We start from the raw sequence: 15,599 nt of genomic DNA on the forward strand, positions 1-15,599 counted from the left end.
TCTTGAACACCATCAATACATAATCAATCATAAAATGATTTTTCTAATTTTTCTTTCATGTTGATTGAAACAAGGTGAAAATGTAGCACAACAATGACATCACCGTAACACTGTTTCTTTAGTTTCACACTGGAACATTTACATTTTACATTGTTTTATTACATCAACTGTGGGAGAGATAGCCTACTGAGCTAAATTTACACAAAATATGTTTTACTGAAACTCATCATCATCTCTATATTACAGTTTTTATCCACTGGTTTGGCTAATTTCTTGAAACAGAAATTACATTCTCAGAACTATAAGATAATTTGGCAAAACAGTCTTACAGTTCAGCACAACACCATAGCTCACTTGCAAAAGCTCATATCTCTCCCAAAACAGTTCACTCATATGTCAAAACTAAATTCCTTTCTCATATAAATTGTCAGTGCCCCCAAAATGTGTTGTCCCTTTGGCAATGTGTGAGCACTGCAAGTCAAAATGTTTAGATGTTTTGTTACTATTGCGAGGACCATTGAAATATCTCTCATGTCCACCTCTCAGTCTTAGCCCAGTCCTTCATTGACAATGATTACTGTACACATTTTCTTTTGTCTAGGCTTTGTCTCTACAGTGCTGAAAATAAAGATGGAGTTCCACAACTAACACTTCTTCCCTGGTCACCATCTTCCTTCCTGGCCGTTCATGTATGGTAATCATACGTTCTTGACTAATTTTGACAATTGAACAGACTATTTTGCATGTGATGGCTTATACAATGAAATGATGCTGACATGTTTTGGAGAGAACAACCATTAGACTGAGAATCAATCAATCAGTTTAGATCAACAAGATCTATTTACTTGGAAGTTGTGTTAACTGTAGAGTACATGTACTTAATCGTTTGCAAAGATGAACTGAGACATTTGCAATTTGATGAGATGAATGAGAAATTCAGTTCCGTGGTGGTTTGGAGGTTTGTCCATGTTGTTTTGAGAATGTAATTTCTGTTTCAAGAAATGAGCCAAACCAATGGAGGAAAAACTGTAACATCACTGTAACATATCAATATTAATATCAAAGCACAGATAAAACCCAAAGTGACACTAACACACACGTGCACAAGCACACACATAGTGTGTGATCAGTGTGTTTATGCTGACTATGTGTGTGTTGAAGGTCACCAGGCTAAAACATGTGTGTGTTTCCCAGCAGCAGCTTCAGCTTAACATGAACAACATAAGAATCTGCAAATGTTATTATTGTTATTAGAATCATTATTATTACTAATATTATTGGTATTAGTTATTATTAATTAAAATGTGTGGATTAAATATAATAATAATAATTAAATATTTAAGTACTAACATGTAAATACACACACACACACACACACACACACACACACACACACACACACACACACACACACACACACACACACACACACACACACACACACACACACACACACACACACACACATTGTGTGATGGATGAAGCTTTCTGTCGTCAAGGACACCCAAACATGATGATGACGATCAGGTCAGCCAAGTAATTTGAATAATCTGTGAGGTCAAACGTCAAGGTTGTTTCGTAAAGAGCAAAAGCAAAAGCAACTCTCTTGGTGATGAGGCACAGAGACTCAGAAGGTCCAGGGTCAATAAAGAGTGTTTGTCCTTGATCAGTTCTGGTTCTGGGTCAGTTTAATGTTCTCGGTGTGACTCATAGATAGATAGATAGATAGATAGATAGATAGATAGATAGATAGATAGATAGATAGATAGATAGATAGATAGATAGATAGATAGATAGATAGATAGATAGATAGATAGATAGATAGATAGATAGATAGATCGATAGATGATGCAGATCAGTCCCTGCAGGCTGGTGTTGAGCTCCTGTGATTGGTAAACAATGGTGTTGGATGTGATGAGAAATGTATGTTACTGCTCCACCTGGAGTTAGCACTGAGTTATGGCTGCTGTTTCTTTTTCTTCTCACAACTTTGCTGATCAGTCAGGATTGATCTGATATGACTTTTATGAATAGATGTTAATAAAGGAAAACTGATCAGATCAGAATATTAACCAGTTTCTTAACACACACACACAGATACACACACAAAGTAATGCTCAAATGCATAATTGATGTTTTTTACAGTTTTATTTTGTTCACTTTTCACACTCTTATGTTCGACTACCGGGTCAGCCCCAGTTCACTTATGAGTGTTTAGTTGGCAGCGAGGATCTGGTCGACCCAACCGCGGAGCTCGGTGACGCGGGCGTAGACGGCGGGGGTGGAGGTGGAGCAGCGGCTGCTTCCCCAGGACACGATACCGACCAGGGTCCAGGCGTTGTCCTTCTCGCAGACCAGGGGGCCACCAGAGTCACCCTGAGAGACACACAGCGTCATGACGTCATCAACACAACGCAGCACAGCACAATGACAGGAACTACAGCAGTGAATGTGATACAGGTGAGACAGGAAGGTGGGCGGGGCCTCACCATGCAGGAAGTGGCTCCAGCTCCTCCAGCGCAGATCATCACATCGGAGATGTTGCTGCCCCAGTGTCTCTTGCACTGCTCGTTGGACAGAAGGGGGAGGGCGGCCTGCTGCAGCTTGTTGGGAGTGCTGGGAGCTGTGGGAGACAGGAAGCGTCAGACACACTTCCTCTGCACTTTTCAAAGTAAAACTCTTCCTGTTGTGACTGCGACTCACCGTTGTAGCGCATCAGACCCCAGCCAGAGGTCACACAGGTCATGCCAGCGGGGAAGTTATCACCGGACTCAGCGATGCACACAGGGTGCACGTTGGAGCCAAGGCGGGCGGGGCTGGACAGCTTGATGAGGGAGATGTCGTTGTTGATGGTGCGGGGGTTCCACTTGGGGTGGGTGAACACCTGTGATGGTGGGAGAGGGTGGTGTTAGGGAGGGAGGACGGTGTGTTCTGGAAGCTGATTGGTTGATGGGCGGTTCTCACCTTGGCGGGCTTCAGGATCTGGACGGCCTCGTTGGAGCCATAGCCCTTGTCGTGCTCTCCAGCAACCACACGGTGGTAGGTCCTAACAGGAAGCAGGAAACACAGGTCAGTTTGTCACTGATGATCAGACTCAGGTGAGACATCTCCAGGTGCGTGAGAGTGTGTGTGCTGTTCTGACCTGACGTTGCAGTGGGCGGCGGTGACAACCCAGTTCTCGTTGATCAGGGATCCTCCACAGAAGTGGAAGCCGTTGGATTGCTGCGAGGAGACAGCAGAAGTCAGTCACTGAACCACAGAGGAAGAAACGGGGGAAGAGGAAGAGGAGGAGGAAGGGGAAGAGGGTTTGCTGTTTGCTGAGGTCTGTAGTCTCACCTGCAGAGACACCTGCCAGGGCCAGGAGTGAGGCACGGCCTCCTCACCGTTGACGATGCGGGCATAGCCGCTCACCTGGGGAGGGATGGCGGGGGTGCCGCAGCCTGATTGGACCACAGATCACAGAAGTTAGCAACCACCTGACAGTGACAAGATTGTGTGTGTGTGTGTGTGTGTGTGTGTGTGTGTGTGTGTGTGTGTGTGTGTGTGTGTGTGTGTGTGTGTGTGTGTGTGTGTGTGTGTGTGTGTGTGTGTGTGTGTGTGTGTCTCACCATAGGCAGCGCTCACGAAGGCAAGGCAGGAAACGATCCAGAGGAAGGCCATGATGATGATGATGCTGAGTTGAGACTGAGCTGCTCTTTTATACTTGAGCTTCATGGGGCCTCGGCCAATCAGAGAGTCCGCTGGTTTGTCCAGCTCAGCCGTCAGCTGGTTATCACACCTGAGGCGACATCGTCCTTCTCACGGGTCACACGCCCTGCACTGCTGCTCTCTGATTGGCCAGCATGGTTGATAACATGTGGATGATTCACCACATGACATACAACCACACATACACATGTTCATGAAACATAATATCAACTATAGATGATGACAAAGTATGAAACACAAAACTCAGAATCAGTTTGATTCTGACCTGAGATCAGTTTGATCTGAACCCAGAATCAACACTTCAGTCAGTTCTATGAACTGTGTAAATATATTTTCTCCTCTGCTGCTCTGATCATTATTATATGAGCTCTTGTTCACACTCATCAGCAAAATATATCAACAGTTATGAGTTGTTGTGTTGAAGCTGTGTGTTTAGCTTCCAATATATACACAACAACTAAAACACACAAGTGCATCAGTGTGTTTTAGTGACAGTGTTTTGTAGAGTTGTAGACAAGTCAATCCAGAAGTTGATATTTTCCCTAAAGCATGAAACTGATTCAAATGGGTTCAGTCCGATCCCTGAGAGTTTGACTCCCTGTTTAAGTTGTTCAGAGAGACAGTGATGTTCCTGTTGCCGTCAGTTGTTATTGTTGTTATTAATGATGTTGATTTTGTTGTAGTTGAGTGTGAGCTGTGATGTCATTAAAGGTGGATGGTCCATAAGTGTGACTATCTCTAAATATGTCTGATCTCTGATCTGTCTTGAGGGGAGACACTACAGGTGAATAGGTAAAAATTTTAAATAACAGATATCACCATTTACAAGTTTTGTCAAATTGTATGTTTAAATATGTAAATGAGGCAATATCTGATGCGCTAATTTTCATACATTTCCAGAACCGAAATCTGAAAAAAGCCACTTTCAAAATACTTGTTTTATTTTGTTGACATATTAGAGTCAGAAGTTTCTACAGAGGGGATTTTAGATAGCCTATTTCTTTTTTTCACTCTGTAAATACCGTCACCAGCCCAAAAAAAAAAATCAAATTTTGCCATGTTTTTAGGAATAAAATGTTGCTTTGAATGATATGGATAAACAATCCCCTCTGTAAAAACCTTCAGAATATAGACAGGAATAAAACTGGAAGGTTTGGTGTCTGTAAGTGCTGCTTCAGTTGGTTGGTTCAGAGTCTGAGGAAAAACTCATTTTGAGAAAACAGCCTTTTACTGTAAAATTCCATAGATTGTTAATGTAAATCGTACTTTTACAATTGGTTGCGGATATGGAGGAGATGACCATTTTTGGAGCCCACATCATTGTTCAGGAGAGAGAGAGAGAGCTTTACAATGATACCTGACATGACATGGGTCAGATAACAAGCACAGCACAGTATGTCACAGTAGCATGTTGACTTCTTTTGGCAAATTTAGGAGAAATCTACTGACAAAAGAGACAAAATGAAGTAAAATAAACTGATTTTAGGAGTTGAATAAAAGGCTCATATGTCTGGGACAGAAGTCACTTGGCCTCTAAATTGATAATAATACAATCACAGATAATCTGAAACAGTAAGATTTCCCCTATTAGGTCATTAAATGCACATACAGTAATTAGTTATCAGTGATCACAAGTCATTTTATCTGAACATTAATATTGTAGAAGGAATTTTTGTTTACAAAGTCTCCTACACATACACATTCTCTTTGATAAAGCTCATTCTTCTGTGGCCAGTTAAGCATGAATGGGACTTCATATTTTGCAGTTATCTCTGATGTTATTGAAACCACCTTGACACAATGTCATCATCAACATCTAATAATCAATGTAAACTATTCATCAAACTTCTGACGACGATGTGAACAGCAGTCTTCATACAGTAGATATAACAGTTGGCCTATAGTGATCACAAAATAGATATTATGATGACATTACAATTCAAGAAATAAAGGTAGGCTTCTTCTCTGACTATCTGTGATATTTAAATGTGTGCTAATAAAAATTAATCAGAATATGAACAGAAGACCATGAAATAACTGTGAACCACATTTTTCTGATCCGACTGACAGGACAGATGACTGAATCAGTACAACACCATAAATTAAGCTTCTGCTTTGGTGCAACCACACTAAACTAACTACATGTTGCTGGGATAACAGGAAAATCCAGACTTAAATTGCTATCTTTGTTTTGTGCAACAGCCCCCAGGTGTTCACGTGGGAGGGGTGGGGTTTCCAGCTCCAGCATATGACCAATCACAGAGCAGTTCACAGGCCACAGAGCAGCAAATTCCCAAAAAACAAACTGAGAAAAACCTGTCAGTGTCTCTGCTCATCACCAGGATCCAGGTCTACACTTGATCCAGATCTGATCCGCACCAGATCCACATCTAATCCACACATGATCTGAATCTGATCCAGACCTGTGAATGGGGTCATGGTTTCTTAAGCAGCTCTCTCTGGGAAACTTGGATTATCAGCAGCTGGGGAGGTTAATGATTGGTCAGGCTGAGGCATCTGGTGGCTGCTGATTGGCTGCTGAGTGTTTCAGTAAAAACAGGTGGTGTGTCCTCCCTGCCTTCTGAGAATGAGGGTCCCCTCACGCCATCATGTGTGTGCATGTAGAAGTAATCAGAGCAGGATGATGCTGGTTTGGAGTGTCACTCAATAATCAATTATATCAATAGGCAGTTCTAAAAATCCAATAATCAATAATAAACAAAGCCCAATAAATCCTCTGACACCTCATAGCTGACAATTTCAGTTGAACTAAACACAGATGTATATCTGACAGCCACCTCCCCCACCGCTTCCCAAATACTGTAGATGTTTTCAGTAAATGTCTCTTTGACTCAAGTATTGATCAGATATCAATGATCAGAGATTGTATATTATTTAACATGTGTTATTTGGATCACGAATCAGCAGAGATCGTCACATGACACAGTAGCTGATGACTTCTGGTGACGTCATCAGCTGAGGTCATCAGGTCACAGGTCAGTGATCAATGTCATTAATCACAGATATTAATAAACTAACAGCAGGTGAAGTGAGTCATGACTGAAGATTCTCATTAGAATAATTTTATTTGTTGATATTTTTGTTTTAATTTTTATTTTAATGTCTTATTTTCAGTAGAAACTCTGGCCTCTGTGTCCTCAAACAGAAGAACTGATCCAGCATCAGTTAGTGGTTCAGAGTCAGCAGGTCCTATCTGGTCCTGTGGCAGGTCCGACCCAGAGCCCCGAGCCCCGAGCCCCGAGCCCGGTTGATGGTTGATGGTTGTTGTTTCCTTCTGCCTCCATCAGCTTAATGTGCTCTGACATTCTCTAATGGTTCTTCTCAGCTAAAACTCATTTGCCTGCAGCAGCGACACACACACACACACACACACCACACACAGTCTATGGGGATCATTATGGAGGCTGACTCACTGTTGGCCAGTAGTTTCACAGTCTCCAAATACAGACCTAACCCTAACCTTGGATCAGGTCCACACAGTGTTCAGGTTTTATCTCGGGGTGGCTGGTGTGCCAGTGTGAATTTGCATCACTTTATGGATTTTGACTTTAACCCTGTGCCCCGTATAGAGCAAGCAATGCAGGAGTGTGGGCATGGCAAAGGGCGGCACGTTGGCGCAGTGGTTGGCACTGTAACCTCCAAGTAAGAATGCCTGAGGTGTCTGTGGTGAGTGTGTGTGTCCTTTCCTGTGTGGGCTCTCTCTGGGTTGTGTGACTTCTCCCACAGTCCAAATACATACATATAAGGTTGGCTGGAAACTCTGACTTGCCAATAGGTGATCATTATGATCACTTGACTTTGTGACCTGATGGCATTTTTGTGCGATTTTGGAAATCTGCACAATAAATGTTCTTAAAATATTTCTGTATTATGTTAAATGTGTCCTAAGAGCACTGTAGATGGCATAACAGTGTTTTACCCCTTCAGAAGCATTTTTCTTTATTAAAAAAACAAAACAAAGATCAGTTAATATTTGTGATATATACTGTTACCACCTGCATTTCAAATCACTCTGATATAAAAAATAACTTTAATATAAAAAATAACTTTAACAGAACTTAAGCGCTGTGACCGTGACCTCGGTGATGATCTGATTTGTTGTCAAACTTCCTCAGAAAGAGGAGGAAATAAAATTAGAGAAATTAGTCAATTAACAAGCAGCTGTAGACAAGAGCCTCATCTATCATTTCTGACTTGCTCAGCTCTGATAGCTGACAGTCTTCTTCTTCATCATCATCATCATCATCATCATCATGGAAGTGAAGTGACTGATGGAGACACAGTGGGACTGATCTCTGTAACCTGTATGTCATGACAAACAGCTCTCACCTGTCAGTCAAACAGGCCTGGCCCCACAACAACAGTCCTCCTCCAAACCTTTAGTGGTTAATAAAGTGTAAACATTTGAGTTTTATAAACAGCTGTTTATTTCTTCTGTGAAGTTGGAGATTTTAACATGGGGGTGTATGGGGACTGACTCACTGTTGGAGACACAGTGGAGAAACTGAAGCCTCCAGTCCAAAGTCTGGAAGATGGTGCTCGCATCTTCCTGCTGAGACAGCAGCAGCTGTGTGTGTGTGCGGTTGATCATTACAGAGACAGTGTGTGATTGTGTGATCATCTATATGTTGCTGCTGGGTGTGTTTATACTGAGCTCAAAGCTGTTTAAATGACACAAACATGCCCTCATGTGGGTGATACCATAAATCATGCAATAGGAAATGAAATCGTCTTGTAAACACTTCTCTCACACATTAAGGTTCATCAATAAGCTGATGCTGATCAGTTGATGTGATTATGTCACTCGTTATGTTTCATGATGTTAAATTAATTTAATTTAATTGTACGCTGACCCTGGCGAGTTCAAACCAGTTCCACGGTTAATAAAGTGAATATTAGCTGTAATAAAACCCTGTTACACTTTCTTATCAGGAGACTTCAGACTTTACAGGAAAACAACAGGAAGTACAAACACGTCCTTACAAAATAAAATCCTGAACTTGGTTTTACCGCAGAGTTCAGGCCTGAACGTTGGTGACGTGGTTTTATTTTGACAGTCCATAACAGGAAACATCACATGTTTCCGTCAACTTGTCCAGAGTCCGGACTCGGCTGGACGAGTTTGACTTGGATCATGGACCTGGTCTTTCAGTCCGCCTCTCACGGTCTTCCTCTCTAACCCGCGGCGTTTCAACATGCTGCTGCCGGGAAACGGCTCCTCCGGCTGGGCTGAACTCCTGGAGCCGAACCGCTCCGAGGCGGCGCGCGGCGGCGGCGCAGCGGAGGACGGCGCGGGGCCGGAGGCGGCGATCGTGCCGGTGGTGTTCGGGCTGATCTTCGTGGTGGGTGTAGTGGGGAACTCTCTGGTGATGGTGGTGATCGGGAAGGTAAGGTACGGCAGCGGTGGGGCAGGTGGTGGGGGGAGCGGCGGGAGGCGCACGTGCAGCCCGACCAACGTCTTCATCCTGAACCTGAGCGTGGCGGACCTGAGCTTCCTGCTGCTGTGCGTCCCCTTCCAGGCCACCATCTACTCGCTGCCGCAGTGGGTGTTCGGGGGCTTCGTCTGCAGGTTCGGCCACTACTTCTTCACCGTCAGCATGCTGGTCAGCATCTTCACGCTGGTCGCGATGTCCGTGGACCGCTACATCGCCGTGGTGCACTCCAAGAAGTCCGCGTGCGTCCGGAGCCGCAGGAACGCGCTGGTCGGGGTGTGCGTCATCTGGACGCTGTCGCTGGTGTGCGCGGTGCCGGTGGCTCAGCACCAGGTCCTCACCACCCACCCCGACGCCCCCAACAGCACGTTCTGCTGGGAGCAGTGGTACGGTGCCTCCCGGCTCAGCTACAAGGTGACGCTGCTGCTGATCGGATACGTGGTGCCTTTGCTGCTCATCAGCTGCTGCTACGCCAAGGTCAGTTCACAGGTTCGATTCCAGCGGCTGCCACACACCTGGAATCATACAGGCAGGGAGCAAAGGGCGAAATTAGCAGCAATTAGGAAGTTCAGCCGTGCGTAAAAACCCGCGGCAAGAGCGCGCGCGCACCGACTCAGCGAGGAGGTGTCAGAGGAGAGACAGAAGTATCGATACCAAAATCGTCTTAATACTTAAACGATAATCAACAGGGGCGTCAGCTGTTTTTCGCTTACAGATTAACTTCACTGTTCATCTTAAATGATCTGAATCATCTAAAACTGAAATGCTTATATCCATGACAACGGGCATGTAAAGCTAAAATTCAGACTGTGGGACAATGTCAGCTGATCATCAATAGTTTATTAATTAATCAAACAATATGTTAATTAGGAAGGTGGACGTTTTACAGTAGGTGTGTGTTTGTGTGTGTCTGAACCAACTACCCAGTAATAAACTGAGACAGTTTATTGTCTTAGTGTGTTAGTGTTTTGATTAAAAATCAATATTTGTTCAGTTTTTATCTTCAGATGAGTTTCAGTCAAAACGATGAGCAGTTTCCTGAACTGCTGTCAACCTGATGTAGGCTATAATCAATAACTAAATAAATAACTCAACAAATGCAACTGTCATTAACAGTAACACGTTATTGTCTGTTTTTTAGGTTTTGTTTCATCTTCATAAAAAAATGAAGAACATGTCAAAGAAGTCCGAGCGCTCCAAAAGAAAGGTACAGACCTTGTCTTCCTTCCCCTTCTCTTCTTCCTCCTTCTCTTCCTCGTCCCCCTACCCATTCTCTTACTCCTCCCTCTCTCCTCCTCCTTATAAACAATGATTCACTGATTAATATTTAATCACTCCCACCCCCAAGCCACAGGAGTCTGCATTAGATGCCTTCATCAACCCCTGCTAACATTTCCATATTCCGCACATTCTGTGACAAACTGTAAACTGTTTTCTTGTCTGTAACAACATCTATTGCACGTCTGTCCGTCCTGGGTGAGGGATCCCTCCTCTGTTGCTCACCCTGAGGTTTCTCCTGTTTTTCCCTGTTAAAAGGGTTTCCATGGAGTTTTTCCTCAGTCGATGTGAGGGTCTAAGGACAGAGGATGTTGTTACGATGCCATGTAAAGCCCTTTGAGACAAACTGTTTGTAAAAACGGGCTATACAAATAAAATTGCCTTGCCTTGCCTTGCCTTGCCTAGATCAGATCAGGGATCAGTTTCTGGGTAGCTGTTGGAACAAAGGCTGCTGGGTAAATATTTAGACAGAGGACTAAGAATAGAGGAGACCCTTCAAGAGCTTCACCGTCCAAACATCCGCTGAGACAGAGTCCACTCGCCTTCTGCTGTTTCTTCTGTTTCTACTGTCCTCAGTCAACGTCCAGCACGACTCTATTGATGGGGGGGGGCAGGTGTCAGTGCAGGTGAAAGGGATCACGTTTTTGGGTGGAAGGTGAAAAGCTTCATTGAGGAGATGACAGTGAACCAGAGGCCACTGGAGTGGAGTATCGTTCATGTGCTGGGAGGTTGATGGTGGAGTTTCAGAAGTGTGTGTGTGACTGTAATGACGTTAAAGACTCCTATGCTCCTTAAAAGGATAGTTCAACATTTTGGCAAATTCGCCTGTTGACGTAATCCCTATAGTCATAGGGGTAGGTTAAAGGGATAGTTCACCCAAAATTCAAATTTCACTCATTATCACTCACCCTCATGTCGTCCTCCGTGCCTTCTCTGAGTTATGGGGGGTCCGCGCAGCAGTATTTGTCCATATAATGGTTGTGAATGGTGCTCACTTTTCTTCGTCCAAAAAGACACACCAAAAAACATCCAAATACCTCCATACTGCTCGTCTGTAATGTCCCTCTTGTATTGAAGCCCCGACATGAGAAATTGTTCCGCCGATCAGTGCAAATCACACGAGATTTGCACTGACACAGGAAGAGCAGTGAACTGAGACACTGGGAGCTTCCGCTACAAACAAGCTTAAAATATAGACTTATTTAATTTTTTTCGGAACAATTTCTCATGTCGGGGCTTCAATACAAGAAGTACATTACAGACGAGCAGTATGGAGGTATTTGGATGTTTTTTGGTGTGTCTTTTTGGACGAAGAAAAGTGAGCACCATTCACAACCATTATATGGACAAATACTGCTGCGCGGACTCCGAGTAACTCCGAGAAGGCACGGAGGACTCTGAAAATACTCCCAGCCCTTAGTCGACATGAGGGTGAGTAGATAATGAGTGAAATTTGAATTTTGGGTGAACTATCCCTTTAACTATACTTTTAATTAATGTCAGTGCATGTTGCTTTGAGATCCAGGGGGCAGAGACGTGAGCTGCTCAGTGAACACAATTGAGGTAACTATTTCATAGCGTGGTGAATGTGCAGGTCACAACTTCTCCACAAGAGCGTTTTGGAGTTGTTGGATTGTGTATTTGAAGGACAGGGGTCCTGTACCATTCACCTCCATTGTGTTAACTGAGCAGCTCTGGTCTCTGCCCCGCTGATCTCAAAACAACATGCACCGATAATTAAAGGTAATGAACCTACTGCTATGACTAGGGATTATGGTGATAGGCGAATTGGCCAAAATGTTGAACTATCCCTTTAAACACCCCTATAGTCTCAGACATCTCTTGTGTCTCCGCAGACGGCTCAGACCGTCCTCCTGGTTGTCACCGCCTTCGCCATCTGCTGGATGCCTCATCACATCATCGCCATGTGGGTGGAGTTTGGCTCCTTCCCGCTGAATGACGCCACCTTCGCCTTCCGGATCATCTCCCACTGTCTGTCCTACGGGAACTCCTGCGTTAATCCTATTCTCTACGCCTTCCTGTCTGAGAACTTTCGTAAGGCGTGCCGCCAGGTCTTCACCTGTCACTTCCTGTACCCGCCGCCGCCCCAGGGCAAGGTGGTTCGATTCCGCATGGAGAACTTCTCCACCACGCACTCCACCACCAACATATGAAGTACGGTAGCTGCGATCAGACACATGACAGGAACACAGAGACTTCCTCCGGTGGAGACGGGGCCGTGTCTTTAGCATGAGCTGGGCCACATGACTACAGAACAGACAGTGACATGATGCAGTAGTCGTCTGGGTGGAGAAGCGCCCAAAGTTCATTAAAGCAGAAGTGAGTGATATATTTGTGTTAATATACGTCTTAAATAGTTATATCTTCCGACAGCAATCACTTACATAGAGTGTTTGGTCTGAAACACGGGTCTCTCAGTCACTCTGCTCTGCTCTGAGCCGAAGAGAAAACATTTATCGTATCCTACAGTTTTTATCCAATGAGGAGAGAGAACGGCATGCAGGGCTGTGTGTGCAGCCAAGGAACGCCGTGAATGTGGTGACGTAGCGACGAGGACTGTTATGGTGCGTTCAAGGAAACTCGTATTTTTCCGACCGTGAAGTGGTACCAGTTCGATCTGGTACGAGTTCACCGGTCGGAAGTTACGAGTGGCCGTTATAGTGACTTTCACCGGTAAAACAGGTCGGAAAAACACGAGTGGGTTGCCTGGAACGCTACAAAGTCGTAAGATGTGACTTGAAGCTGTAATTTACGATTTCAAAAGCCTGCCTGGAACGCAGCATTAGCGAAAACGACCGGATCACTCACTTCTGCTTTAACTAACTAAAATTAGCAGTGTTTCGCTGCGTCCTGTTTTCTTAGCCAGAACCTTTAAGGTTATGTGCATATCTTTTCCAATAAGGACAATAAACGCAGCTTTTTTTTGTTTCTAAAAAGTTTTTTTTTTTTTTTTACTTTTACCCCCTGTCTATTTATTCTTTTATATTTAATAATGAAAATGTCATAGATAAGTTAAAGATTTGATGTTGTTCTCCTCTGACTGATTGATTTGGAGAACGATCATTAATTTATAGTTGTGTTCATTAAAGTGTTAGGGTTAATTAATAAGATTATATTTTTAAAAAACAGCTTTAAAGTGTTTCAGATTCAAACGCAGTGTCTGTTTTTGTTTTATGTATATATATATATGTCTTATCATGTTTGAAGCTGTAAAAAACTACATGATGTGTCATGTATAAAGCTGTCATGTTTGCTGTGACACAATTTGTGAGGCGTTTGCTTCCGCACAGTAATGATGATGTGTTTGTGGACAACATATCCACGTGTGTGGAAACCATCACAGACGAGGAGACACCACCAAAACCAGATGGCCAGCACTGTCCCCATGATGCATTGCACAAGAGGAGGTGGAGTTGAGATGGAGAAATGGGAAACCAATGTACTGGTGAAGTTTCTGTTCTTCTTGGGCATGGATATAGTAATATGTACTATATAGATACATAATATAATAATTACATTATAAATGGGTCTACAAGTTGGTCTTCATCTGACCACCAGGTGGATCAACATCTGGCAACATCTACATTTACATCTGTACAAACAAATATATAAAACATAATGACAAGGGCAACATGGAGCAGTGGTTATAACCAATAGTTTCAATGTGTTGTGTTCAGCAAAAGAGGTCTGGGTTTGATTCTTGTGCCTCTCTGTGTGAAGTTTGCATATTCACCCTGTTCCTGTGACCTGCACCCTGTAGCAAATTGATGTGAGAATAAAACATCAGGGATAATCTGAGCTCCAGAAAAAGAACTATTAAAACCGTCAAACATGAATATAAAAACAGACCTGGGGGTTATAATCAACATGAGTTTTCACTCTGACGCTGTTTACCTGCCGATGGCTCTGACAACAGGTAGTAACTGTTCTCTGCAGATTGGCCCTGAGGAGGAGGATGGGGCGTGGCGGGGTTTGTGTGTGTGTTTGTGTAGCCTACGTGTTTGTGTGTTTGCGAGTCTGTGAGGAAGCAACTGTCAGTCCCTCAGAGATGCAGGGCAACAAGCGAGCATGTCCAACAGCAGCTTCAACAGAGCGAGACAAGTCCACTTCAGCGACGGGACCCGGAGCAGGAGGACCCGGCTGGTGTAAGCTGCTCACACCGAGTAGCTTCCACGTGACACGAAGGAAAGTGCGCCGCGATGTTACAGCCTCTGATCTTCTGGACCTTTTTTCCTGGAGGGACATATCTCGTGAGATGCGACGGGGCAGAGGCAGTTACAGGTCATAGGTGATACATCTCATTAACAACAGCGAGATTAATGAATTGTAAGATAGTGGCAGTGGCATCAGATCGACAAGCAGTGACGTCAGAGCGGGCATCCAGGTGAGAAACAGCTTCTTTTCAGATCCGCTCAGCAACAGGTCATAGCAGTCAAGGATTTAGTTGGCTCTTTTTGAGATTTTATTTGTGGCCTAAATCGCTACCACTACTTAACCACACAACATATTTTTAAAATCATGCATATTTTCTAATTATGTCCAAATATGGTACTACATAAAGATGCAATTTGACAAGAGAGCTGATATGAAATAATTCAAGCCAAGGCATTTGATAGTTTTGTATTGAAAGAGTAAACTAAAACACCAAGAAATCAAGCTGGTGGAACAGCTCAGCTAAAATTAATAGGCTAATACATTGATTACTTTCTAATAATTTCACTGCAAGGAGCTCTATACTTGCTGCTTTGCTACCAACACCTGAGCTTTTCATCTTCTAACCTTCCTACAAATGTATGAATCTCTCTGTGTGTTTTGTGACTAAAGTCTCATGTTTGTTGGAACTAAGTAGCTGGTGGTCTTTGACTAATTAAAAACTGCATTAGGTATCAACCTGTTCACAAGTGACAATTAATATGGTCACTCACACAACCAGCTTTGGGCATGTGATCAACCTCATCTCTCTAAGACACTCTGTATTTTGAGTGATTATAACAGTTACAGTGTTTTTCAGCAGAGAAACACCAGCTGCATCTCAGTTTAAAGATACATTCAAGTTTTACATTTGAACTTTATAGATTGAAACTCATCATTTGCAGCAGTGAAAGCAACAGAGAGGAGTTGTGAGATCTCAGTGTTTGT

General features: G+C 43.6%; 2 protein-coding genes across 2 annotated transcripts; one reads left to right on the forward strand and one right to left on the reverse strand.

Annotated features, from left to right (window-relative positions):
* Positions 1-2,133: 2,133 nt before the first annotated feature.
* LOC311008222 (chymotrypsin B-like) lies at positions 2,134-3,664 on the reverse strand. The gene is made up of 7 exons (XM_084001701.1): positions 3,609-3,664; positions 3,337-3,440; positions 3,143-3,222; positions 2,965-3,046; positions 2,704-2,884; positions 2,490-2,623; positions 2,134-2,376 (listed from the first exon to the last, which is right to left on the reverse strand). Exons 1-7 carry the CDS (start codon positions 3,658-3,660, stop codon positions 2,215-2,217), a joined length of 795 nt encoding a protein of 264 aa, XP_083857827.1. The 5' UTR covers positions 3,661-3,664; the 3' UTR covers positions 2,134-2,214.
* Positions 3,665-8,924: 5,260 nt separating this feature from the next.
* galr1b (galanin receptor 1b) lies at positions 8,925-12,613 on the forward strand (the record flags this gene model as incomplete). Its single annotated transcript, XM_083997976.1, has 3 exons — positions 8,925-9,638; positions 10,303-10,368; positions 12,296-12,613. The coding sequence occupies 3 exons, from the start codon at positions 8,925-8,927 to the stop codon at positions 12,611-12,613; spliced, it is 1,098 nt and encodes a 365-aa protein (XP_083854102.1).
* Between the last annotated feature and the right edge of the window lie 2,986 nt (positions 12,614-15,599).

Source organism: Trachurus trachurus (genome assembly GCF_905171665.1).
Source record: "Trachurus trachurus genome assembly, chromosome: 3".
NCBI classification, from domain to species: domain Eukaryota; kingdom Metazoa; phylum Chordata; class Actinopteri; order Carangiformes; family Carangidae; genus Trachurus; species Trachurus trachurus.